The following is a 27,389-nucleotide window of genomic DNA, read 5'->3' as shown; positions in this document are numbered from 1 at the left end:
TCCTGGATTAAGACAAGCTATGGAATAATGTTTGAAATAAAACCCCAGCAACATGGAGTAAATCCAGCAAATGAGTAGCCTCTACTCTAGGAAGATTAAAATACCAGTTAAGGCACTAAAAATAGAACACAAACTCAAGAAAAGTCTCTCTTCCTCAAAACAGTGAGGTGCTTTAAAATTCCTAAGCACTTCTTTCTCTCCTCTCTGTATCTCCTAGAATGTTCACAGTATTAAAAAACCCCAAACATTTGGTGACTCAAGAATTTAGATGTTAGTCTTCTTTTAAAGACCTTTAACAATTGCTTTGGATCTTGCAAAATTTCTGTCATTCAGAAAGGGAATTTAAATGTAGAATTATAAATAACACTTTTTTCTAACACATCCCTTATTGTTTTTATGATTTCTTTAAAAATCTAATTTATCCAAGAATAACAGAAGCCTAAACTAATCAACATTGTGTTTTTAATAGATGAGAAATAGGAATTAGGCAGTTGAGGCATTTTTTAAAGTTTTACTGGTGTATCATTAAAATATACAAAGTACACTCAACAGGCATCATTATTCACAAATGATGTACCCATAAAAACCTTACTTTTAGTATATACCACTAGGTATAGCATGCCAAGACAGAACTCTTGATTTTGTTTCCTGCTTTACCAATATTAGAATCAACTGTGCACAAATATCAGCTACTCTAGCTTAAGCAGGTTTTGCTGATACATCTTGTAATGCATCCCCTGCAATACAGCAAAGTCCACACTCTGACCTGACATTCTGGCCAGTACAATTGTACCTACAAAACTTGATATAGCTGCAGAAGCCACATTTTGATTAGTTCTGTTTATTGTGCTTGTGTAAGGATGCTTATTGTATTGATACAAAAGCCTGATTTTGCCATTATACTGAAAAACACAGTAGGAAATAAGCGCCAGTAAAATGCAAATTATCTCTGTTGATAACCATGTCCTAGCATAGGCACAGCTTTTTTTTACCAGTGCTTACCACTAACACATGGCTTAGGGCTGCTATGAAGGTACTCACTGATACAGGTCCTACCACTGATACAGCCAGAGCATCAGCTGGAGCGGTGCAGTTCAGGGATGTGATCTTTGTGTGGCACCAGAGAGAGCTGTATGGGAAGTGGATGCTACAAGCCAGGGCAGCAGGCACAGCTCGCTCTGGGATGTGTAAACTCCAGGGAGAATATTGAGGGGTAACAACCAAAAGGCAAGACGGGTTTTTGATGGGAAGAACAGGGTATCTGAAAGCCCTGGTACAACTGAAAATCTAGATAATGATCTTCAGAGATCCCTTCCAATCCTAACAATTCTGTGGTTCTCTGATTCTGTGATCTAGAAGTACAAATGACAACAGGAAGGTATTTAAACAGAGTTTTCATCTGAATCTGTACTGTTAGTGTGAAAAAAAACCCACAACAAGCCAAAGAATTCTTGGGGTATCAGCTCATTTCCTACAGCAACTAAAAATTCTTCAACACATTATCCACCTCAGACACCATTTACTTAGAATAAGTTTACAATGAATTTTTTTACAAAGATTTGAGCAGTGTATTACACATAGATTTGAAATGTACCTGTGCTATATCTTATAACCAAAGGAAAGAGAAACTCTAAGGAAATATGCAACCTGTCTAAGCTGTGTGTCTTTATGAACTTATCCTGTATTTTTACAGTTGACTGGGTTGTGGCTGGAAGTGTTAACAGAAACATTCCCAATCTTTCAATAGTTCAGAATCTTGGTTAGCCTGTTGACACTCTGAGACAACTGAAGTTCTCCACTCTAGGAAGAAATCTGCAGAGGGTGGAAAACATGGCATTGAGAACCAGCACAGTCCTGAGGGAGGAAAGGTGCTCTAAATCCAGGTGTCAGAGCTATAAATGAAGACTGGCAGGTAGTTTAACAGTAGCAGTAAATGTCCTAAAAAGCACTGAAAGCCTTTGCTTCCATGAGTGGAGGAGAGTAAAATGCAGATAAATAATTATTAGATTAAAAAAAACAAACAAACAAATGAAAAAAGAAAAACAACAGAAAACTAACTTGAACAAAATGTGGGCTATGATTGTCAAAAAATAAGATTCTTAAAGACAAACCTTACAAAGTTAAAGCCATTAGCACAAACTGGGAGAGGAGGTGCCCAGCTCCACTTAACAATTCTGGAGCAAGATCTTACTCATAGTATTTTTTACTTTTTTTTAAGACAACAGAGGGCTGATCTTTAAGATAAAAATATATTAAAAATTAGAGGCTATATGTGTATTTAAAAAGCAAACAAACTATGTCACAACACAAGTTCAGTGGAGACAAGAGTATTTCTTCAAGAAAAAAAAAAAAGGCATGGGTAAAATCTTTCATAGAACTGCCTGTGTTGATGGTGAAAATATACAATAGCCTCAACTTTCTGGAACAGATATGCTAAAGGAGTATCTCAGTTAAGCAGCTGATCGACTGAGTCAGACATTTTTTGGCTACATAAATACTCTCAGTTGCAGTTTGTGTGGCACAAGTTTGGACAGATCACAGTAAAGTGGATCGTCTTTACCCCTTAATTTAGTAGATTGCTCCAAGTCCCTTGGAAGTAACACTATCCCTATGGAAAATGATTGCAGGGAAAGTGTCATTTTCAGTTTCATTGATGCCATATCCTGCTATTTAGTAGAACAAAGTATAATTTGACAGTTCTAACAATGACTCATTGGCAGTAACCTGCGGACATTTTTGATAGAAAATTCACAACTATAATATTTATAATGGAGGAAGCCAAAGGCACAAGAAGAGATGGGAAAAGGTATTAGAGATGACAGATAAGATAATCTCCGACCAGACAAAGGGAAAGGGAACACACGGCACCTTACTCAGCTCCCAGGAATGTGTGAGACCAAACACATACAAAATGAGATGTAGGAATAATGGCTTGCTGCAGAACTGAGGCAAGACCACCAAATCTCCTGATATAAAACAAGCAGAACAAATGCATTTTCTGTATCAGTAGTGGCAGTGGTATTTCAGCTGAGAATCACTGTCATTTTAAAGTTGTTAGCCATCTAAATAGACTCCATTTATCACATTAATTTTTTTAAATATTCATGTATTTTTAAATCTGCCCAGGAAGAAATATAAAGCCTTAAAAATAGCTAAGAACTTTTCTATGGTCTTTTACACCACCCCAACTGAAGGCAAGAAACTCCTCTCTCTGCCACAAGCTTTTTAGCAAGCAGATGTTTGAATGTATTCCAAGAATGTATTAATACCGTGGTTAAGGAAGGCTCAATGGATTTGTATCTGCTTTTAAATCTGATAGTTTTTCTCTAATAGGCAGAAACATGGTAGCCTTTAATAATGGCAAAATAAATTAATATTTCCTTTTCTGCCTTGTCAAACAAAGAATAAAATATGAGTTTGGTTTTGTTAATGCTTCCAAGTCTCCTAGCAAGTGACAGTACATAAAGGACTTTTTGTAGTCTCCCATTTAAAGGGACAAGTTTATGTTGTCTCTTTGATGTACTTCTGAAGTTATGTATTAATGTATTTTGTTGCTTGAGACACTACAACATGTAAACTCAAAATATGCAGGAGTTATAACATTTGTAAGAATTCTCTATTGTGCAGCAGTAAAATGCTACTATTTTAATAAAATAAACAACACAAAAGCTTTCACACAAATTGTGTGCATATTTATTGATATTCCCTGACAATTTATGCAGCACAAATGCTATATTGAACAATGAGAAGAAGAACGTATTGAGAAAATACGTTTACTTTTTAGATTCAGATCTTGTCCTCCAAATTTCTTAAATCTAATAATGAAGACTTACACTTTTAATTAGTGCCTTATATTCTGGGCTGTAAAGTGAAAAAAAAACCCTGAAAAATTAACTGCTCTAGGCTTATACAAGATATTCCTGCAATACAAATAAAATAGTTTTGACTATGTTTGCTTGAATTAACATTTGAACTGCACATAGTACTAGTCCTCTTCAAAGCTGCCTAGAGATTCTGGTAAAGTCCTTATCCAACTATGCAACTTCCGTGAAGCATTGATGTATGAACTAGTCAAAGATCAGGAGGATAGTCTTAAATAAGTTTAAGCATTTTTTATCTCAAATTATATATCAAATTTATGTCTCACCAATATTTCAGATAAAAAAAAATAAATGCAAGAAAAAATTTACCAGCTATATTTGCAGGGAATGTGAAGATGATTCATGAGTGATGCAGGACTCAGTCCTACTGCCTAAGGCACACTGGATACAGTACAAGTGATGCACCAGCATATGAATGATGACACCCTTCAGGAAACTCTCCCTGCTGACCAAGATGACCCTGATCTGGAAATAGTGCTGCTCGTTCATCATCACCAGTAAGACCTTTCCTAGGGCACACATCCAAACACATTTAAAAACCTGTGTACTCCAAGGTTGTGAGATCTCTCAACAAGCCTCAAAACTCACTCTTACTTTTAAATAACAATCTTATATTCTACAGAGCTGGGCGCTGATTCAAGTGCTAGACAATATATTAGGCAGGCTGCCTTCAGCTGTGGGAATTGCTACCTGACACACATTATGAATCAGGAAAGTAACCTGTATTGATTTATATTAGTGCTGATCTTATATTCCTCAGCAAGTTTCAGGTGACATTTCCTCTCTCTTGATGAATTATACGTTCATATTTCTTGTAGAGACAAGTCAGACAAGCACAAAGAATTATCACTTTCAAATGAGAGGTTTCCAAACAGAAAGAGCTACTGTTTTCTCAGGTTTTGAAGCATTTTAACCTTGTGCCCCAAAAGTTGCCAAGCTGGCTAGCCTGGATGCTAGAACCACTTACTTATTGAAGGGAGAGTAATACTGCAAGGCAGGCAGACAGGTTTCCTACAGTGACCAAATCAACACAGTCCCAGGCTCCACCACCCCATCAGTCTTCAAGATCCCTGCAGAGACTGCCACACAACATCATTTAGCAGGGCCCCCAAACTGCAAGGAGAGAATGAACTGATTTCTCTCAGCCAAGTGACAGGGCCAGGGACACTGTAATCAGAGGCAAATAGACCTACCTCACTTTCAGGCTGTCAGTTCTAGGTTTGAAGGTTGATCAATGCCCTACAAAAGATGTAATCTTTATATTTATATTGCGTCTGCACTGCACCAGGCACTGCTGAGAGCTGTGAGGTCTTCCAGCCCTGGCACTGTTGAACAGGTCTGCCAGCCTTGGCACTGTTGTCTTAGTTCAACAGAAAAAGACTGTGTTTTTCTCTGATTGTACCAAATTAAATTTGGATTATGGAGCCAAAATTTGCATCTATTTCATTATTGATTTAATAAAATCTTCTATCAGAAAGCAGAAACTCTGGGCCATGCAACACTTAAATTGATAAATTACTTAAATAGGAGCTGAGAACGAAGAACCAATTTTTAATTAATTACCAACTCTGAAAATTGTCCCTAGTTTTTTGTTGTGGTGTATGTTTAAACTTGTTTATGGCTTCTACTGTAAGAAGTGTCTCAACAGAGTTCTCATATGCCACAAATCTTAGAATCAACCAGGAAACCTCTCTGCAGTGTCATTATGGCAACTTCAGTGACCATCATAAAATTTAAAAGTAAAAATACTTCCCTTTATGTTTCAGTCATCATTATTATGACTCAAGTGTTGGAGGGAGTAAGGGAAAGAAGAGAAAATGGAAATCACTACCGTTTCCCTTTCCAAAATCATAGTTAATGGTTAGACTCCATGATCTTAAAGGTCTTTACCACCCTTAACAATTCTATGATTCTAAGGCACATATTTATTTTAACCAGTATTACTGTAATTTGGACCAAGGTTATTTAAAACCTGTCTCTTGCCATTTGTCTGCATTTTGGTTTTAGAGTACAATGTTTTGGAGTGGCACTGACTGACCAGAGTACATGTTTCTGGAGGCGCATGGGGGCTTTGTTTGAGTAGATCTCACTTGGTGTAATGGTGTTTCTAACAGGTATCCTGGGGGCCCTCAGCTCTCCATATGACTGAGGGTTATAACTGAGTAACAAGTTACAGTGTGCAGTTAATATTACAGGAGGTAGAGTCTATCAAGCAGTGTGCCAGTCAGTGAAACACTTCTAAGGGCCATACTGGGCAGGTCCTAGGGAGAGCTTAGGAACACTGAAGAGCTGAGCTGCCAGATCCTTCCTCCACTAAAAATGCAAGAGATCAAGCTAGAGAATTCTGCACAGACCAAGAAGATTAGGATGCCAATCAGATCCAAATTCGGAACTAATTACCAAGAGTCCTAGTGGACCATAGGACTCTGCCAGTAATGTCATACACTACCACACTACCTATTTACTGTGGAAATTACATTTTTTCCTGTTCTGCAGGCTAAAATTAGCCCTGTTTGACAGCTGGAGAGGAAGCAGAACTACAGTGATAAGAAGCGATTTGTCTAAGGCCATGTTGTGTTCCTTTCACAGACATGAAGACATTAACTCACATTCCCTGGCTCTCAAGCTAGTTCTGATCCCACACTTACTCTTACATCTTAATCAATAGATCCTTTTTCTATGCTTTCTACAGATTTCTGCTCCTGACACAATGATAAATGATTTCAAGTATTTAAGTAACTTGCCAACCCTCTGTTTTAAGACAACAGTGGAATGTACTTGAAATGAAGGCCAAAATCAATTTTTGAAAGCTGAAATGAAGATATAGAAGGAACTTACTCTTCTGATAGAAGAACTTATGTGGCCAGTTGTTAGGCAGCTCTGCTAAACTGGTTTCACAAAAGTATTTCAGAGTGTACTCATGATGAGAAGTGCTGCTGAATGGTTCATTTTGTGTAGAGCAAAGCACTTTATTCACAGCTTCAAAGGAATCTTTAATCAGATTATTTATACAAGGGTTATTGAAGGCTTGTCATGGCTGATATGGCCAGAAAGTGTCAAACAAGGAGGGTAAGCACATAAGCTGTGGTATCACCGAAGCGATCAAAATTTTCCCATTAATACATTAATAAAACAAGATAAGTATGTTTAATTTAGGTAACTAATAAGAAGCTATTTGTCATATTTTTTAAAAGGATAAAAAAAAAAAAGTACATTTAATTAATTGAATACACTTGACTTCCAGGGGTTCCTAAATAAATTTTTAAGTAAGGTTTTAGAAATCTCAAAGGAGACAGGCTTGTTCCATAACTGCCAAAAAAGACAGCAATAAAATAGCATTAAAAACTTACCCTGCAGTCCCCCCAAAGTCCTAATTTTCTTGTACTTTTTATATTGTGAAACTGTAATATAAAGGTAAAAAAAAGAGGTATTTTTAAAAAGTCTGTTTTCCTTTTATCACCCCAGTTTACTTCCACAACAGAAAAGAAGCTGAAATTATATAGGAGGCTGTCATCTAGGAAATAATCTAGGGGAAATTTTAGCTTATGAAAAGAGAGTGGAATACTTTTAAATGGTCTCTTTGAAGTTTATCAACTGAAAGAGAATAGATTTTTCAGTGCTGAGATATGCAATTTACTGTAGATTGAAAGTACAAAATTAAACTAATCATATGTCTCATAGGAGTCCAAACTAATTTACAACTTAAAATGAAGCATCACTGCAGGTTTCTCAATGGGCATTTGTGGCCAAAAGAGCAAACAAGTCACTAAAGGGGAGAAAAGGAATAGCAAATACACAGTGATGGAAAAAAAATATCTTTCATTGCTTGTATTGACACTGCAGCATCAGCTGCATAGTCTTTATAACTACATTTCAAAAAGGATATCACAGAGGTAGTTAGAGTGGCTTCAGAGAAAAAGGTAAATCAAAAAAATATGGGAAGGGTATCGAGGGAATGGAAAAACTCTCACATGGAGACAAGTTAAAAATACAAGATATGTTTGCTTTAATGCAGAGATAAATAAGAACATGGTAGATAAAAATAATATTATGAACTTACTTGAAGCTTTCTATCTGCAGTACTTTCACAGGAAAGAACAAGACAACATGCAATTACATTAAAGAACAGGCATACGAAAGTGATGAGGCTCAACACTGGACAGCTAATATAATCTTTGTATCCAGCATGAGGAGAATTTTGAAGACTGACAAGTGATAGTCAGAATTTCTCTAAATAACAAATAGCCAGAGTTTTAATTATACTCAAAGCTCTCTGAAAGGTATTTTTAGGTATTTTAAAAATCTCCATTAGATCAGGAAGAAATCTAAAGCATGTGTAGGTGAGAATTGAAGACACAATGTTTCCCTCACAAGCTGGCTGCAGAGGTCTTATATATTCTTCTGAAACACCTTGTACTGACTGCTGGCAGATAAAAGAAATCCTTGGTCTGATTCAGCTGCCAAGTTCTTGATTTGTTCCGGGACACATTAAAATATTAAGTTTTTGACCTTACCTTTCAGAAAAGTATTAATTGCTTTAATTGCACTGACAATCAATCATCATGATACAAAGTACTAAAGTAGCATGCGCCTGATGATGCTAATTTAAAAGGCTGGAATGCACTTTTAAGTCTGTTTGCCATGGCCTGCACTGTGTGTCAGAAGAGCTGCAGAGCCTTCTCCCAGACCACCCGCAAAGGCTGTATCTGCTCTGAGCCCTCTGGGCTGGATTCTCACCACATGGTTTTCTCTCACTCCTGTTTTTCTTCATCTTCCTGCAGTCATCAGCTCGGCTCTGCTCCAGAGCCTCTGCTCTGTTCTCCTGCGGGCCTCACAGTAGAGCAGGCCAAAGGATTACAGGAGGTTCTACCAGCAAAGCAGAATTTCTTGTGCAGAAGGTATCTTGAAGCCTCAAACAGGAGAGGCCTCTGTAAAACTGTATCAAAAAGAAGCATCCTTTGGCTGTAGCTACTTGAATTTTTGAGGTATCTTTGCTCTTTTCCCATAGGGATATTGCTTTGTATTTGGGGCAAGGGCAGGGTGCTGGGACAGTCTTCATTTAAGTGAGGAGATCCTTTGGTGTGGAGCAGGTTAGGTGTGGATAGAAGGAAGTAGTTTGAAACTATTTGTGATTTAGAGACCTCCAATTAAAACACATCAGAATACAAATTACTCGACTCATATTTGTATTTCAAAACAAAGCAGTTATAGAAGAATGAATACACTTCATCCAGATATTATTCTTCACACAGTATTTAAATGGTGAGCAAACACCCTGTAACTGCTTTTGTTCTGGTACAATGACAATCTGTGGTTTATAGGCTGTTAGCTTTTCAAGCTAAACCCTAGACCTTATGCTAGGGTTAATTTTAACCAGCTCATGACTGCAAACTTTTCACAGCTTGGTTTACACTAGGATTGGAAAAGGTGTTGATAAACAGTGCATGTTAAACTGAAGCTTTCTCTAGCAGAGTGTCAGTAGAGTAAGCACAGCCACAGGGTACATAAGGATAACAGCTGCCAAGTGAACTGAAGGATTTTTCATGATGGGGTATCCCTTTCTCCCCATTCCCAGCCTGGCAAGATGGCTATGATCTTTGTGCCAGCAAATGCCACTGCCTGAAACTCTTGCATGCCAAAAAGCTGACTATTTGTAACACTTGGTTTCCACACAGCCTGCGCACAAGGAGGCCAGATTTCCAAACGGAGGAGTTTGCCTTATAGGTGGGGCCACATCACTCAGACTTACAGAGAGTTACACAATATCATTACCAGCCTCCTACTTTCTTGCCAGAACATGGTCACCAGACTCCCAGGGTTGATGTTTTGGCTTTTTTTTTAATTGTGGCCTCAATTTTGCATAATGGTCTCCTGGACATCTAGCTTATTGTAACATATGGTAGATGTTGCACATTCTTCAGTAAGTTGCTATTGTGAAGTCAGGAGGAATTGCCCCAGGAGAAGGTTGCATCTTTGCTATGTGAATGTATGCAAAACAATTGAAGTAAAATGACTTCTCACTTGGGGACATCTGTCACAGAAAAGAACTTTGACATGTAATGACACCTACAAGGGTCCACCAAAGTGAATGACTGTGGGACAGTCCCACTACGTCTGCCTTCCAGAACCCTGGGCATGTAGGCAGTATGTGGGCTGCAGCTGTTGCTCATCCCTATGGCATCTTTCCCTCCTGGCGTGTTCACACAGGTGGCATTGCAGTCTGCAGATCTCTTTGGAAGTGTGTGACTCTACTTGTTCACATTCAATTACTGTATTCCCATTCATCATCAGTTGCAAAAGGGAGTGGATCCCCTGCACCTTGACCTGATGGCCCATTAGCATGGGAGGCAGGAAGGCAGCACCTGTGGAAGCCCAGGGTTAGGTGGGATGACAGAGCAGCATGGGCTACACTGCACAAAGCCAGGTGCTCCACCAGGACCACCCCTGTGGTGGGACACCAGGCGCCCTTGTAGCAGTGACAGGTAGAAGTCAATCAAGAAGTAAGTCATTTTTGTCTGTCCCAGCTGCCTGATGATCCACAGCCTGCTTTCCCCCAGGTTATGGTATCAGAAGACAAAGAATTCAAAAGGTGCATTTAACAGATTTTTCTCTGAGTAAATCCCAGTCTAGAAGCCTGAAGCATAATGGAGTGGCAAGTCAATTTTTTTTCTTCCAACTGCTAATCTTCCCTAGCTTCTGGCTGTCTTTTTGCTGATTCTCAGAAAGGGTGATTTGTAGGTGTTTATTGCTGAAATTTGAAGTGATTTAAAATGAATGTTTAAATGTAGCATGACTTTCAGAACTAAGTTATTAATATATTAAAAATTTTCTAAGCAGTTAATACTTTTTAAGGACTCTTAAAATTTACTAGCACACTTCATATATTATAGTTTATGAAGAAATGTCAATTAACCCACACAATGTGCAGTCAAGATAGATGAGGATTAAGTCCCTACAGCCATTGGAATAGCAGAGATGCAATGACCTGAAAATTGTATCTTTAGTTCCTTTGCCTGTAATTATTATAAATTCACTAGTGAAGTGCCTTTCCTCTTTTTATTAATCCCTTCTCTACACTCCTGAATCTCTGAAGCAATTAGGACAGACAGCATATGTTTTCCTTATTTTTCAGGTCTGACTTCAGACTTGCAAGGGCTGCCCAGCCAGGCTTGGTAAGCTGGAGGCTTGGAAACAGGATACAACCATCCTGGATATGTGCAATAAACTTCCAGTTATGCAGAAAATGCCAAGACATGTAATCAACCAGCTCTCCAGCTCCTATTTCTTGCACATTTTCCTTCCTTGCACATTTCTGAATATGCATTATGTCTCTTCTTTACTTGGTGTCAGCCCTTCCACATTAAATTTTGTTTGTTGTTGTCTGCCAGCCCACAAGTACAAAAATCAGTGCAAGACTATGGAGGATGTTCTTTTGGGCCTGGAGCAGAAGCTGAGAATGACTTGTGATCTTGTCTGCAGTCACAGAGGCATGGGTCAGGATAGGATGACCAAAATATTTTAACAGGGAGCAGAAGTTAGTGCTTCCATGCTGTCCCCCTTATTTCCAGAGGCACACGGTGAAAGCAAAATCCTACTGTTCTGACTCCAGTTGCTGTGGATTGCACACATTTTCACACATTCTTTGTTTCTAGTTTGCATTTCAGAGCTACACAGCTGTCACTGGAACCGGGAAATGAGTAGAGCTGTAAATGCATGTGGTTAGCTGACTAGGAGAATATTTGAAACTGCTCAAATCCTGATGTGGCTATGTAGCTTAAGGATATCAGAAAAAAGGGCATAACTAACAGAGGCTCTGAGACACCAGCTCTGGTGAATACTGTGAAATAATTCAGACTTCAGGTTGGCAAAGAACTTCATTACAGTATTCCTTTTTTCCCTGTGAAATTAGCTAAGATTTAGCCTCAAAAGAAAAAGAGGAGTGCAGTTCCTCATTTGTCTTTGAAGACAAAAAAATTCTGTATACTGTTTCTGCTATTTTACAAATGTAAAAATTAAGGTTAAGGGAGGTAGCAGGACTTCACTGAGACAATAGAATTTCAGAAGTAATAGGATATTTACGGTGCTTAGAGTTGCAGAAAGACTAAGCTGTGTTTTGGTTTAGAAATCTTGTCCCACCAGCTGAGTTATTTATAACATTACACTCCTTTGTGTACCTCCTTGCATATAGCTCATTTTTTAAGAAGGGGGGTCTTAAAAATGATGAAATATTCCTTTAAGAAGCTCTGAGATCAAGGAGAACTAGAAACCTCCAGCTAAATGAAATGATGGAGAAGGCACAAATCAATGTATTGGGAAATAAGCCAAGAGTCATGGTGACAAAAGGATCTATTAGTCACCATCTCAGAAGCTTATAGTAGGTCTATGGAAAGAAATATATCTAGTGACTTAATAGGCAAAATTGATAGGATTAGATCAGTGCTGAGAAGCAGCTGTGTGAGCAGCATATATATAAAATGGAATTACATTAAAAGAAGAAGGTCTCAGGATTTAAGGATTTGGAATATTAAGCTTAGAAAAGTAGTAAACTCAGAAGTCAAAGCTGCTAGACAGTTGATGTTTGGCACAGTATCAGTTACTGCACCAGGGGAAGAATAGTGGCATTTAATTGGCATAGCTATGTAGTTTGAGGCATGTACAGAGATGCATTTGTAAAACCAATTTGTAAATACAGAGGTGCTGCTTGTAAAACCACCGAAGTATCTTCAAGTTATGCATGCTTTTTTTTTAAAGGCCCTTAATGGCTAGCCTGGGAAGGCAAAGATTTTTAGGAATCTTTTCTTCAATGTCCATCCTGATATGTGTTAATAACAGCAGACAAGATGAGAAGAAACTTGCTGTTAACAGATTGCTGGAAAATACCACAGTACTCATGGTCATTTCTGTAATGACAATGGAACAATTAACTGTTAACAAAAAGTGGATCTGCTTTCCATTTACAGTACTTCTATACAGGTAACACAGACATACTGTCAGCTGTCACCCAATATTATGACATGGCCAATCCAAACAGAGGCACTCAGTGGTTGTTCTACTAGCACATCTCACTCATGGATCATGGCTCCATAAGGTATTTTTGTAATGCTTTTAGCTACTAGATTGGGAAATAGCATATGAAGGTCCCTTAAGGTAAGTGCTGCGGACAAGCTACTGATCTCTACTCCTTCCAGGCAGACATGAGACTTATCACCCTTAAATAATTTATTGTTAGGTGCAGTTCCTTTCATATCTGCCTCACCTGATCCTTGAGTCAATCAGAGTTACCATCAGAATTCAGTCTCCTGTTAGTGCTGCTTTCTGCTCCTCTGAAGTCAGTGGCAACAAAATTCTGTTGCTGGAAGTGTTTCTCATGTACCTTTCAGTCACTCCTCTCAGCTTTTTGCAGAATTAACAGCAAATGCTGAGGTAGACGAAGAATGAAAGATGCAGTTTTAAAACCACAAATCCATTTATCTCCTTGGCAATATGCATTCCTTATGGCTGGTACATTTTTCCATCCTAAAATTGAAAATCTGGTGATATTGTTTCACATCCAAGTGGTATTAGATGTTTCCCTGCTCATATTTGCCTTGCTGGCTTATGGGATGACTAAACATGCTGAGAAAGTTTTGGTAAACACGACAACTATCTTCAATGTTTCTGGGTGAATGATTTTTAAAGCATATTTTTGTACCCTCTTAATTCCTATTTAAAACAGCCTCTATCTCTATACTCTTTGCTGGTTTCTTTTGGTTCCTAGGATAATCTAGTAATCAAATCAGCATGAAGTCAAACAGAACATCATAATTCTGTGAGTGCACTAATAAACACAGTAACTGTCTCAAAAAATACTGCAGTAAAAAGATACATATTTTCATGGCTTAAATTTTCTGAACATTGAGTTTGAATAATAAGTAAGTAGGAAAATGACCACATACACAGGAAAGAACAGAAGAGAGGCAGGCAAGTGAGAAAGAAAAAATTGCTTAGAAACTAATAAAAAATCTGCAGAAAGAAAGCATTAAGAAATTGTTGATGCAGAAAATCAAGGAACTAAACATCAATTACAGATTTAAATACCTAATTAATGTTCTCTTGTTACAAAAGAACACCTGCAAAGCACTGGCGGCTGGTCTTTTTACAGTTACTGATTGGTGGAGTAAAAATTAAAGGGAGGAAACTGTCATTGCCAAGAGTGGTTAAAAGGAGCTGACAAATTGACATTAAGTGCTCCCTCACATAGTGACTATCCACACTGTTATTAGCTCAGACGCTTGCACTTTGTTCAGTGCTTAATGTTACCATCCCTTAATTCCTCCTCGGTTCGTTCCATATCATGGAATAGGTTTCATGATATACAATTCAACAAAATAAACTAAATTTACTAAAGGAAAAGAAGGAAATATTTTCCTATTTTACTATATTTCCTTTAATTTTAAAAGTAATTAAAAATAAAGTATATACATACTGACAAAATACTTGTATTTATGGAGTAGGATTTTTCTACATTCTATAATACTACAGAGCCTGAGTCAGTATACTATAATGTATAAATCTTATAGGCTGTGTGATGGGGGTTTAATCCCAAGACTTTGTTTGGACCCTCTGCTTTCAGACTGACTTATCGAATATTACTGTAGTGAAATAAATACATCAAACATGCTATTATGGCACATAGAAAATATTGCGTTCCTACTGGAAAAAACAGAGGATTATAGCAGTTGTATTGTGGCTGTACCTGCTGACTGACTTCAACAGGATGTAAACACTCATGTAGCAGGAAAGCACAGTATATGACCCAAAATAACATGCCAGAGAGTTTTTATTTTGCTTTTCAGTGAAAACTCAAGTAGAAACTACGCAATATTTTCATTAAAATGGTGGAACTGTACCCATCCTGCCCCCATCATGCAATAGCCTACCCTCCAAGCTGTCCTTTGGAGGACTTGAAAAACATAATACAGCATTAGAGTGTTCTAAGTAAGTGGAATTTATTTAAAGGCAGGAAAATTGGGGGGGGTGGGGGCAGGGTTGGTATTTTGGAATTCAGTGCAGCTTGAAGCTCTGTATGTCTGACTCTGCTTAACCACAGCTCATGTGAAGAGTTTTTGCATTTGAAATTATATACAGGATGCTGCCTGGCTTGCTCTATTGTTTCCTGAAAAGGTTAGCTCTGGTGCAGGCACATCTTATTCCATAAGTGAGGCAGAAGCTCTGTTCCCCATTTGTAAGGGCCACAGCATATTACAAGCAGCACAAATTGAGCTGAAAAAGAAGAAGACTGAAGAACCTGAACTGGTTGTGGCAAGACTGGAGAGCACTGACCTTATTGAAGAGATGTGGGTTCAGTTGTAAAAGTGTCAGTGTTTCTCTTCCCGAGGGCAGAACAAAAATAAATTGTACTTGGTGATCAAATCCTCTGGAAGGATAAAGAAAGATAGTATTTACCTTACTTAAACTATGTCCCCGTAACTCCTTTTCCTATTCCTCCTGCCAACACTTCGGCACCAAGTCAGCTGCATCTTCTTCACCCTCTGCTGATATCCTAAGTGCACAGTTAGAAATGACTGCATTGTGATTTGCATTATTTCATTTGTTTCTGTGATGAGTTCATATTTTTAGAAGCAGCATTTTCTTCCTGATTACTTAGGGTTTTAGTAAATGAAAGCCTCTTTGATTGATAAACAATAGCAAATAATGACAGTGATGAGAATGCTAGTTAAAAGATTATGATTAAAATTAAGGCATACCCTTTTTTCCCCTATGGAATATCCTTTCCAAGAAAAAGTCATTTTTTGAAACTTTGGGGAATTTTTTTAAGAAAAGTCTGCCAATATTAATTGATATTATTCAGCTACCTTTATTTGCTTGGATCAGAATACTCCTGTTTAATTTAGCTGTCTTGATATGGACCTCATCCACCAGGGAAGCTCCCAAGCTTTTGCAACTGCATTTATTCTGATGTTTTATAAAGTGGGTTAGCTAACAAAAAGTAGTTTCCAATGTACAGTTTATGATTAGAAAGTACCCAAATTCCAGCCTGGCCCCCTTCATTGTGCAGAAGGAAAGGCTTCCTCAGCACTGCAACAAAAGCTGGAGTGTAAGGAGGCAGCATTAGCACAAACAGTGTTTTGCAGCAATGCTGATCAGCATTGTAGTGTGATACCTGAATTTGGTTAGTCTGGAATGAAGACCACCCATGTCAGCAATATCTACCTTTAACTGGGAAATTAATTAAATAGTACAACTGCACTGCATGTGGCAAAAGGGTGTACTCCTCCAAAATTCCACTTCCAGAAAGTTATTCATTGGTGTACCTGATTTGTTCAGGTCAGTTTTATAGAAATTCATTAGATGGAATGAATCTAATTAATAACTAATTAGTAATTAATTACTAATTAATAACTAATTAAATTAATAACTAATAACTAATTAATAACTAATCAGTTAAAATAGCCTTCTCCTATTTTTTTGTTTCAAATTTAAATGAAGTTTAAATGTACAATAGTTACAGCAAAATAGCAACAGCCTGATGACGAAGAGAAAATAATCAGCTCAGCCCTGCCTTTGCTGTTAGTCTGGTAATATTTCTTAGAAGTCAGAGACAAAACGCCACTGACTTCAGAAATAGATTGCAAGGCCTTTGGCAACATTGTTGAAAGCCGTCAGCAAGGCTTTCAATGCTGCTTCTAACAATATCCCCATAGGCAAACTCAGGAAGTGTGGACTGGATGGGTGCACAGGGAGGTGGATTGAAAACTGATGGAATGGCACATCCCGAAGGGTCATAATCAGTGGCATGGGATTTAGCTGGAGGCTTGTCAGTAGTGGTGGTCCCCAAAGGCTCAGTAGTGGAGAAAGGTAAACCTTATTTGTTGGGCTTTTTGTTGAAGGGACAGATGCCTACTGAGCAAGTTCCCTGATGATACAAAGCTGGGAGGAGCAGCTGATATCCCAGAGAGCTACACAGCCCTTCAGGACCTTGGCTGGTTGGAGATGGGCAAGAACTAACAAGAACTGAAATGCAAAAAAAGGCAAGTGCAGGATCTCTTAATTCTGCATCTGTGAGAGAACAACCCCATCCATACACAAGTACAGACTGAGCACCTGGGGGTCCTGGTGGACAACATGCCGTCCATAAGCCAGCAGTGTGTGCTTGTGGCCAAGAAGACAAATGGTATCCTGGGCTACATTGGGAAATGCACAGAAACTGATGCACAGGAAGTTTCACCTGAATATGAGGAAGAACTTTTTTACTGTGTGGGTAACCACACACCGGCACAGATCGCCAAGAAAGGTTGTGGAGTCTCCTTCACTGGAGATATTCAAGAACCCTCTGGATGCAATCTTGTGCTCTGGGGTGAACCTGCTAGAGCAGGGAGGTTGGACCACATGACCTGCTGTGGTCCCTTCCAACTTGACCCATTGTGTGATTGTACGCAAATGACATAAGAACACAAAACCACTAATACCTAGTGGATTTGTTTCTTAACACTACGTGCTTTTAAGAACTCTGGCTTCTAGGTCAAAAGCGACAAAGACATTAGAGCTTTGGAATCCTCTCTAAAGAAAATCACCTCAACTCTACATACATATGTTGTGCTAAAAATAAGTTTCTAATAACCACTTTTAGTCCCGTTTGATAAAATGTTGATATAGTTTGGATGGTGGATGGCAGCTTTGGGTATCAAGAGGGAGACAAAGGCTCTGAAGAATACAAATGGGCTGCAGACACTTATTGGAGGAGTGTTACCCACAGGAAGAGGTAAAATGATGGCATTGGTCAAAGACTAAACAACACATATACAACATTAAAACATGGCATATATATAATGTTTTGTGTAATAATATAGTACCTACGCACAAGACATGGTAGACAAAGTTTGTTGGTGCTTTTTGTTTTCATGGGAGGAATAAAAACAACCCTTTTTTCATAGCTGGCATGAAGGTACTCTCATTTTTCTGTTGATTAGTTATCTGCCATGAACTTGTAAAAGAGAGAACACATGCTGGTGTTGAAACAAAGCTGGGAAACCTCAAAATATTGTTGTCTGGTTTTGCCTCTCCATAAGTCCAGTGAAAACAGAAAGAGTATTGTATTTTCAACTCAGAAAATGCTTAAAGCCATGCCTAACTAATCTACTGTGTCAGCGCCCATAATAGCTGTGTGGCCTGTATCAGAGGGAGGAGATAAGAAAGTCAGCTTCCATTTGTGGAGTGGGGACTGTATTTACAGGACACAGTAATCTGTCACATTCACTACAGGGCATAAACAGTGCTAGTTACTCCAGGAGGGAGTGCGGCCCATTGTGTTATCCTTTCAGCTTTCTGGTATCTTTTCCGCTAAAATGATTTAAGTGCAGTAATGCATGACCTATAATCTTGAGAATTTTGACACAGTCAGTATAGCTAATTACTATCACTAGTCAGTCAGTACAGCTAATTACTATCTAGAGCTTTAAAGATAAACTTGTACCAAAAAAATATTGTGTCTGATTTCATCCAGTCCTTTGGTTTATATTTTACTTCCAAGTCACATAGAGAGTAAAATAATCTTATTCTTGCAATGTCATTATGAAATAAAAAATGGATGCTTTGGTTTAAAAATGTCAGAATTTATATGTGATAATTTGTGGAAATTAAAATGTTAATTTAATAAATTCAGCATTTATTTAGCAATATTTTCAGTCAACCCAAATGTGTATTTTGGGTGAAAATAAAATTCTGTACAGCTGTGACACAAGCATAGTGAAATTCATAGGGAAGATGTGAATTTTAAATCTGTGTGATAAGAAAACACAAATTTATTGCCAGCCTTTTAACTGTCATTTACATCTAGACGGCATCTTAAAACCAAATACTAAATAGCATTGGCTTCATTCAGATATGAACACAAAGTATTACCAAGTAACTACCATATGACATTGTGACAGTGATGTTAAATGAGCTCTGAAGAAAAATCTGAGGTGACCAGGTAAATGTTCTTCTGGGCAGAATGTAATTACCTTGGAAGCTGTCTGAAAATGACTAGAAAATAAGAAAATTTAGTTCTGAAAGTAATTTCTGGAGTTTTTGGGATTGTGGTTTAATAAAACAGCAAATGACTCCCAGGCTGCCAGGACTGGAACACAGCTCGCAGCCATGAGATGGGAGGTTCTGATCTTGCAGAAGTTCATACTGACAATGTGAATTCTCTGTAAATGATATGACAGGTCAGCATTGTAGTAGCTGACTTTTTATGCTAGATTAGAGTTCTCATTGCATGGAGAGACAGGTATTGTCTATCCCCCTCACAGCTGACACAAAGCTGGCAGAGACTCCAGATTGCGTGTTCACTGGCAAGTTGGGCACACCAGTGTGGCTGTTCAGAGCTCACATTTCACTGAGCATTGGAGACAAGGCCTGGCTTCTGAGAGTCTGCAGTCCCGCATCAGAGCGTGTCTGGATGCTGAGAAAACAAGATGCATACAATATACAGTAAATTTTAATGTTATGCATGTTTGAAAAGTCCTTTTACTAAGTAAATTCTAATGTGCCTCTATAGCCCAAACCTAATGTGCCTCTATAGCCCAAACCTATCCACATGAATAGACATGAAGTAGATGTTTCTGAAGGGCCAGCTGAAGTGTGACACAGTGTATCTAGTTTAAAATAACACAGCAGTTTCTCCAGCTGCTTGTCTTTGCTGAGAGTCGTGCAAACCCCATTACAAGGGGTTTTTTTCAGGATAATTTATTTAAAATTGGTATGGAAGACTCTGACTACTCTTACTGTAGTTCGAGTGGGCCTAGTTCAGTGTAGAATACATTGGGGTAGTTAGGCAACATTACAAACAAGTGAACTATGATGGCATCCTAATTAGGACATACATTTTGTCACGCTTTCTTTAGAAATCTAGAGCAGGAAGCCAAATCAAAGTGAACAATGAAGACAAATTAAGCACGGAGACATACTGACTCAGGCAATCCCTGCTTCCTCCTCTCCTTCTGAACCATCCTCATAGGAAAGTTCTGCTCCAGCTCATGACTTTAATTGGAGCCCAGCACAAAGCAAGAACCATCCCAAGGCTTGTAAACCTTTCTTGCAGCTAGGGCTATTTGTCCATCTATTTTTCAATAGCAGCCAAACTAATAACCATAATATGTCTTTCCAAGTGACAAAACTTGCTTGTCTGCCAAGATAAAACATTTGGAAGGCTGCAGAGTGATGTAACCTGGGGACACCTCTATATTGCTGTATTTCAAGTGCTATTATAGAGAGCTCTGCTAGTGATTTGAATTCAGGGCATGTTGTTTGGTAATTGGGTGAAGCCAGACTGGTCTTTTCAGACTAATACAACCCCACACAGGAGTCAGAACTGATGTGACTGCCCTGGCATAGCTTTTGTAATGAAGACTGCTGCTCAGTTAGTGTGATTCATAGGTGAAATTATTAGAAAATCTGGCAAAACTAGTAATACAAGAGGCTAGAAGGGAGCACAAACCTGCCAGGACCAGCAGGTAGAAGACAAGTTAGAAGAAAGACAGCTCATTTCCATGACTCGTACTGCCACTGCTCCTGTGCTCATGGTCCTTCATCTTCCCCAGGAGGGCACAGAGCAGTCACACAACAGCTGGGCAGCTCTTGGCCCTTCTGTTTGGTACATAATTAGCAGTCTAATGATACTGACCTATGGAAATAAGGCTGGCACCAATGCTTTTATAAGTATCAACCATAGCCATCTCTTGTGCTTAGGAACAATGCAGTTCAAATTTGGATAGCAAGTCTCAGTGGATGGTGTTATTGGCACCTGAACTACCAAGTTCATTAAAGGGACCGGTCCAGAGTCTTATAGTTGCCTATGTGCAAGCCTGATGCCACTCTAGAAATACAATAGACTAAATGAGATTTTTTTTAAAAAATGGTCTGATTGCTTTCAAATCTTCCGTAATCCTTTCAAATCAAGGAGGTTTTCTGCAGCTTTTCTTGTTTTGGTGGACAAAATCCTCCAGGTGGCCAGCAATATAGCTCAAGGTCTTGAACTAGCAATGTGTAGGCTGTCAGTTTTCTCTTTTCTTTTTTGGAATGGTAACAAGTTCAGTAACTTTTAAGGTATCTGTGCATCTGTTTTTGTTTAGTTATTACTAGCTCTTGTTAGTAATTACTAAGTGCCCAGGCTGGGCTTTTGGAGAACCAGTCTTAGTTTCAGCCCTTTACCTTCTTTTAGGACAGCCAAGTTTTAGCACTATATTGGAGTAAGTTCCTTCAAGATATGAGACCACATATGAAACCACGGTTTTGAAAGTTCTTCATAAATAGCCCCATTTTGTGATACTACAACTTTAGAAGGCATAAATAAAAGCACTGTGGTAATATCTCCCTTCAAAGAACAATATTCAGGCATTCTTATTCCATAGTCATATCTTGGCTACAGCTAGTTTTGAGAATTCGATTAAAAGCTTTTAATTGGTCATCCTTCTGAACATTTCTGAACTGTCATTCATTTTCAGATACACCTAGAGATCTATTCTCCTAACATAATTTTAGCCTGACACAAAAGTCAATCACACTAATTGTTCAGCAGGAATTAACCTCTTATGCATCATCAGATTATTGCTGTTGCTAGGTTCATTTTGCAAAATCTTTCCTTTATCTGTACATAAGCAAAGCTAAGCACCAGCACTTGAGTCTCAGCACTGACTGGGAAATAACTACTTGATTGGAATGAGAACAGACATAAATATTGAATGTACTTCTAAACTGATTGGAATATTGAAATAGGCTGCAAAAAGACAGGTCACCTTCAGTTGTGGGATAATGACACCGATTTTCTAATTAAAAATACCTTTGCCTTAAACACAATTATTAATGAAGGAAATGGTTATCTGTGTATTAAAAGATATTAAAACGATATCTAAAGAATGTTTAATCAGATTTCAAAGCTGATGCTTCTGAGGTCATTCTGAGGATGTGCCCTCATACCTCCATTTAAAATTCACTTATGCACATCCATTCAGTAAATGGAGTGATCTGGATGACTTGAGAAGCATATGTGTAAGTGCAGGAGCCAGCTCAAGTTTTTGTGAGAATGTGCTGAAAGATAAGCTCCCAGGGGAAATTCTAGGAGAGTTCTAGGTCAGCTGGAAGAGAGATGAAATCTGACTGTGAGAACAACGCAGAGAAGTTGGAAAGAAGGATAGGCAATTTTTTAGTACTGGATAAAAAGTCTTGATGATTTTAGCAAAGACATGTTTTCTTATGCTCAGAAGATCTTATTTTTATGTGAGGAAAGCTTCATTAGGGGTGTGGAACTCATGGTCTGCTTTCCCTATGGAATGAAATTACAGCAAAGCCCTGGATTTTCACAGGTGACGTCACAGAAGAATCCTGAGAGAAAGTGAAGGAAGATATGGGGTCAGGCAGATCTGGCAGTGGTGCTAGAACTCACACTCTTTTCCAGACAATTTGAAGGTGTCTGTACTCTCTCTCCCCAGGAAGCAACCAGAAGAACTGAATTGGAATAATAATACAGACACTTAGGAAATTGTCTCATCAATAAAACAGGAACATTCACTGGCAGGCTTACCTGCATGGATCGTCAGCCATCCTGCCAAAGCATTTCCTGAAACATCCCTGAAATGTCCTAGATGGAAATTATCTCCATATACAGAATTTGTTTGCTTCCTTTAAATTGATATGGCATTTTCCACAGCATTATATTTGTCTTACGATTTTATTCAGCACAGAAATGTCGGCACAGACATGAGGAGCTGCGCAATTAATTTTTCAGGAAGGGAAAATAGAGACAGTGGGGTGAAAAGAGCAAATTAGCATAAAATATAACAGCAGGATGACAAAACTCTGAAGTATGGCATGTGCAGAGGTCTGTGTCTCAGTATTCAGTAGCCTGATGGAAGGTATGATGATACAGTGAAGAAAAGAGAAGCCATCTGAAATAAACTGAGGCAGGGCAGAAAAACAGTGATGTTTCACGAGCTACTGTTTTAAGTAATTTTGTGTGTGCTGGGACCACCACACAGTCCTGTGGCTATACCAAAGCCTGCTATAAAGTTCGGTGGAATCAATTGTAGTTTTCCTCTCACAGCGTATCTCTAGCAAGACATGGTAATGAGATAAGGAATCAGAGGTAAAAATCTACATAAAACTAAAACTGTTTTCTTTAACCAGGAATGCAAAGCCACAGTCCTAACCTCAATCTTGTTCCTGATGAGTCGTGTGATTTTTGACTCTTTTCCATGCCACATTTACACGCTTGCTGTACCCGCGTTCAGTGTAAAGTCATTGAGTGTTTGAGAGTCCTTCCAGCCGGGACAGTCCCGTTCCCTCAGCCGAGAGGGCCGGGAGCAGCGCTCCGGGCAGGGATCACTCTCGGGGACCGGACTGCGGAAGCCGACCCCTGCTGCCACCTGCCTACTCCGGCTGGGCGATTGGAGCCTCTTTCCAGGCTCGCCGTGCCCCGGCTGGGCGGCGAAAGGGCGGGAAGGTGACACGGCGCGGAGCCGGCCGGGTGGCGGGGCCCCGGGCCGGCGCTGAGGCGGAGGCTGCGCCCCGTGGGCACAGCACTGCCGCCGGCAGCCTGGGCCGCGGGGAGAGCCCCTGGGACGGGGTCCCTCTTGCTCGGGCCGTGTCACTTCGGTTTCGGGCCGCGGTGCAGTCTGTCGGCAGGGGAAAGGGGCGGGGGAAGGCGGCTCCGGACCGCCCGGCGGGGCCCCGAGCGGCGGCGGGCGCGGGCGGGAGCCAATGGGTGCCGGCGCGGCCGAGTGACAGGCGGGGCGGCCGCTGCCCCCGCCGGGCGGGGAACCTGCACGGCGGCGCTCGGCAGCATCATCCGCGGCTGCGGGGCTGACACACGCCTCCATCCTCCTCTCTCCCGGCAGCCGCTCACACGCGCCTCGCCGCGGGCGGAGCGGAGCGAGGGGCGCCGCGGCAGACAAAGCAAAGATGGCAGGGATCCTCGCCTGGTTCTGGAACGAGCGGTTCTGGCTGCCGCACAACGTCACCTGGGCGGACCTGCAGAGCACGGAGGAAGCCGCCTTCCCGCAGGCGGAGGACCTCTACCTCGCCTTCCCCCTGGCCTTCTGCATCTTCATGATCCGGCTGCTCTTCGAAAGGTAACGCCGAGCCCCTCGCACCGCCCCGGGCTTGGCTGGGCTGGGCGGGCCCAAGGGCAGCGGAGGAGCCTCGTCAGCCCAGCGTCTTCCCCTGCCGCTGCTTCTCTGCCGGCCTTAGCGGGCCCTTGCGTTATCCCTGCCCCCTCGGTCGGTCACGTAGCGAGCCCGATGCAGGAAGGTGGAGGGCTTCGAGAGGCAGCCGGCGCGGCGTTCCCGCTGCCTGCAGCGCGGCCCGGCGCGGGCGCTAGGAGGCGAGGTCTGCCCGGGAATGGGCGCAGCCCTCCCGCCACCTGCGCCGGCCGCGGCCGCCGGGGGAGAAGGGCCCTCCGGCACCTGTGCCCATCGGGGCGCTTGCCCGCGACCCACGGGCTGCGGAGGGGTCCTGCCCGCCCCCCTCACAGAAGCTCCGCAAGAAGAGCAGTGACGACGGGCCGCGGCGGGAAGTGGTCCCGGCAGGAGTTTGTCCGTGCCCCCGCCGCAGGGCCGCTCTCCGCAGCGGTCGGGAGCGACAGCGGGGAGCTGGGGGCCGGCGGCGGCTGTCAGCTTGGGGCCGCAGGTGGGAAGGGAAGTTCTCGGCGAGGGCAGCCCGGGGCAGCGGGCTGAGCAGAGTTGCGCGTTGCCAATGCAGATGGTATCAGTGAGCGGTCCGTGCCGGGTATCGGGACGCTCCTGGGGCTGTCGGGATGGGGAAGCTCAGTGATGAAACGCGCCAGACGCTGGTCATCTCTGAACCAAACTCACCGTTCTTCGAGGCTGCTGAACTCATAAATCACATTTCACAAATACATAAGTACGTATACGTGTACTTAAACACAAGGCATCAGATTAGCCATCGGTCGGCAGTGACTGTATTTTCTGTGAGTGTTTCCTTGCGGGTGCTGAGCAGGGCCGCCTGTCACGGGGAGGCAGCTGAAGCCAAGTGGGTGCTCACTTGCGCACGCTGCTGCGCCGCCTGACAAAGGTGGTGTTCCCTCAACAGCAGAGAACAAAAGAACGATTCCTTATGCCAACACCTACGTGTTTTCTGTGTTGTCTTCTTAGGCGTGCTATTAGGGTAGTCAAGGAAGATAAAGGAAGACTGGTAGTTACTACATGCCAGAGAAGGGCTGTAAAGATTCTTTAAAAATGATAAAACAGATAATCTGCCAGGTACCACTTCAAATTTCCTAAGCATTCCCTCTCCCTGGTTAGAACTTGGTTGCATTGCTAGCTTGTTTGACAGGACCATATTTGTTTTGAAAAATAAGCTGTCACGGTCTGTTATCTTCTGTGTTGCTTCACAGATTTACTGAACAAGACAGCAAAAGTTGTCATCTGCCTGAAAATCTGAGGCTGTGAAAAGTTAATTGAAACAATTGAGTTAGATACTGCAGTGAAGTTACAACTGGAGTAATGAGTACAATTACAAGCATTTAGATGATGTCTGATAATTGATTTTTTTTTTTTCAATCTGTATGATGTGTACTTAAAATAGTTGAAAGTGAGTGCATGATATTGCATGTCTTGTCATCTGAACTGCAATATGCATCACAATAGGACTGTGCTTTGATGGAGGAACAGTTAGAGAGATAGTTTCAGCCTCAAGTTTAACTCACATTTGTGCTACTCCTGATGTGGCTGTTGTTAGTATTGTAGAAGCTACTCTGATTATGTAGTAGTTTGTATCTATTTACTCTGGTTAGTTTCCTTCATTCATTTAAAGTAATGTTTAATTTTGCAATGCATTATGTTTTTAAGTGTTAGTTATACATACAGATGAGAAAACCAGTATTTTTAAAATTCTCTTTTATTCATTAGACTGATTTTGAAGTTTATATCTAGAAATGTGTTCTGCTAACCTGATTGTAGGTGAGAGACCTCCAAAGATGTTTTATTAACAATTACTTAGACAAGTATTTTTTCCTTTTAAAATTAAAATCAGTTTCAAAACTCTGCTGTGAGACTAGGATCAGGCTGTTTTGTGTGGGATTAATCCGCACAGCATGGCACAACAGTGATTTTTCGTGTAGAGCATTTTATTAAAGCAGGCTGAGCAAAAGCAACTGGACCTGTTTCCAGTGATGAAAGCAGGAGAATTGTATATGACTTTGAGTAGGGGAATGATCAAGCTTTATTATTGCTTAGTTAATTGTTTTTTTCAGATTTCTGTGCTTTGGTTGTTGGGAGCTAAAGAAATCCTTCATGCACATCATCATCCTGCAACATGCTCTTGCAGACGTTTAGCAGTTGCAATGGTAGCAGCTGAAGAAAAAATAAAAATAGATTCTGTAGCACATTTTAAAAACTTTCAGGTTTATTTTAGATCTATGACTGTACTGTAATATTTGTAACATCAATGTATTCTCTATTTTGTTTTGCAAGGTACCCTAACTCTAGTACAGGTGCTCTCATAATTCTGTACACTGGCAGGTAAGCAGACACAAGGTGTTAAGAATCTGATTATGTGTTTTATATCATTATTTTCAGACTGCTTCATAGCAGCTGACTGCTAGGCTGCTGGAGTAGTATGGTTTATCCCTCTGCTTCATAGGAAGGGTTCCTGACTTCATGAATCTTCACAATAGTAAGAAATACAGTTTGGGGGAGTTGGACATTATGTGTCTTTGATGACAAAGTTCTTGACATATTTGGGGGCTACAACTTGCAATGCTGAAAGTTGATATATATGTTTATATTCTATATACATGTGTATTTGTATGTACGTATTTGCAGGTGGAATTGAAATGATAAAACTTGGAAATTTTGTTTTTTGCATATATTCTTTGCGTATTATTTACAGAGTTAATAGTATGGGGATTTTTGTTGTTGTTGCTGTTTGTTACTGTTTTGGTGAATCACCTAACCAAACCAAGAAAATAATCTGGACGCTTCTTAATTTTTTTTTCTCCTTTGAAATTAATTACTTTTTATTGATTTCCTTGTCTTGCTATCCCTGACCAGCCCTCTTGAATGAAAGGAAAAGGTAGATTAGAACATTAATTGGATGTTTAGTCACCTCAGCAAGTGGATCTGATGATAATGAGTGCTCCTGAAATAAGCTTTGGTCTGAGGTATAATCTCATAGCCATGATATTTAGTATACTCCCTGTACTATACAATGCCTTCAGGTGATGTAAGTGCTCAACAATAAGTCTGTCTCCCTAGACCCTTTCCAGTTCCAGTGTGAGACAGGTTAAAGCTGAATTGAAACTGGTCTTACTAATAGCAGGGTGTTGTAGTTTTGATTGGCCTAGAAAAGATAAAGAAACAACTGTTATTCTGGGCAAATACAATTTTCTTCTCTTTTTATGGGATAACATGGCTCTTCTCCCTCTGTGTTATACCTCACAGCACAGAAGCAGCATCCTTTCCTATACTCTAAGCATGTCTTCTCTGATGAACGTGTGCTTTTACAAAAACT

General features: G+C 40.3%; 2 protein-coding genes across 6 annotated transcripts in view; one reads left to right on the top strand and one right to left on the bottom strand.

Moving 5' to 3' along the window:
• Nucleotides 1-14,682: 14,682 nt before the first annotated feature.
• Nucleotides 14,683-23,737, bottom strand: LOC147652251 (uncharacterized). Of its 2 annotated transcripts, none has more exons than XM_086896788.1 (3): nucleotides 23,069-23,737; nucleotides 16,319-19,326; nucleotides 14,683-16,243 (listed from the first exon to the last, which is right to left on the bottom strand). In XM_086896788.1, exon 1 carries the CDS (start codon nucleotides 23,735-23,737, stop codon nucleotides 23,123-23,125), a length of 615 nt encoding a protein of 204 aa, XP_086752914.1. In that variant the 3' UTR covers nucleotides 14,683-16,243; nucleotides 16,319-19,326; nucleotides 23,069-23,122. The 2 variants fall into 2 exon arrangements, with proteins under 2 accessions (XP_086752914.1, XP_086752913.1); XM_086896787.1 differs by having other exon boundaries at nucleotides 15,471-16,243; nucleotides 22,444-23,737.
• CERS6 (ceramide synthase 6) overlaps nucleotides 23,675-27,389 on the top strand; it is a 97,510-nt gene continuing 93,795 nt past the window's right edge. For 2 of the 4 annotated variants that reach the window (XM_086896784.1, XM_086896783.1), the window contains exon 1: nucleotides 23,675-23,989. In XM_086896784.1, coding sequence (XP_086752910.1) covers nucleotides 23,820-23,989 — 170 coding nt within the window. In that variant the 5' untranslated portion in view covers nucleotides 23,675-23,819. Of the gene's footprint in view, nucleotides 23,990-24,088; nucleotides 26,399-27,389 lie in introns of those variants that run through there. The other 2 variants (XM_086896786.1, XM_086896785.1) reach the window with 2 other exon arrangements.

Source organism: Cyanistes caeruleus, chromosome 7 (genome assembly GCF_971803275.1).
Source record: "Cyanistes caeruleus chromosome 7, bCyaCae1.hap1.1, whole genome shotgun sequence".
NCBI classification, from domain to species: Eukaryota; Metazoa; Chordata; class Aves; order Passeriformes; family Paridae; genus Cyanistes; species Cyanistes caeruleus.
Note: the sequence above shows the minus strand (reverse complement) of the source record. Positions and strands in the feature narration are given on the sequence as shown.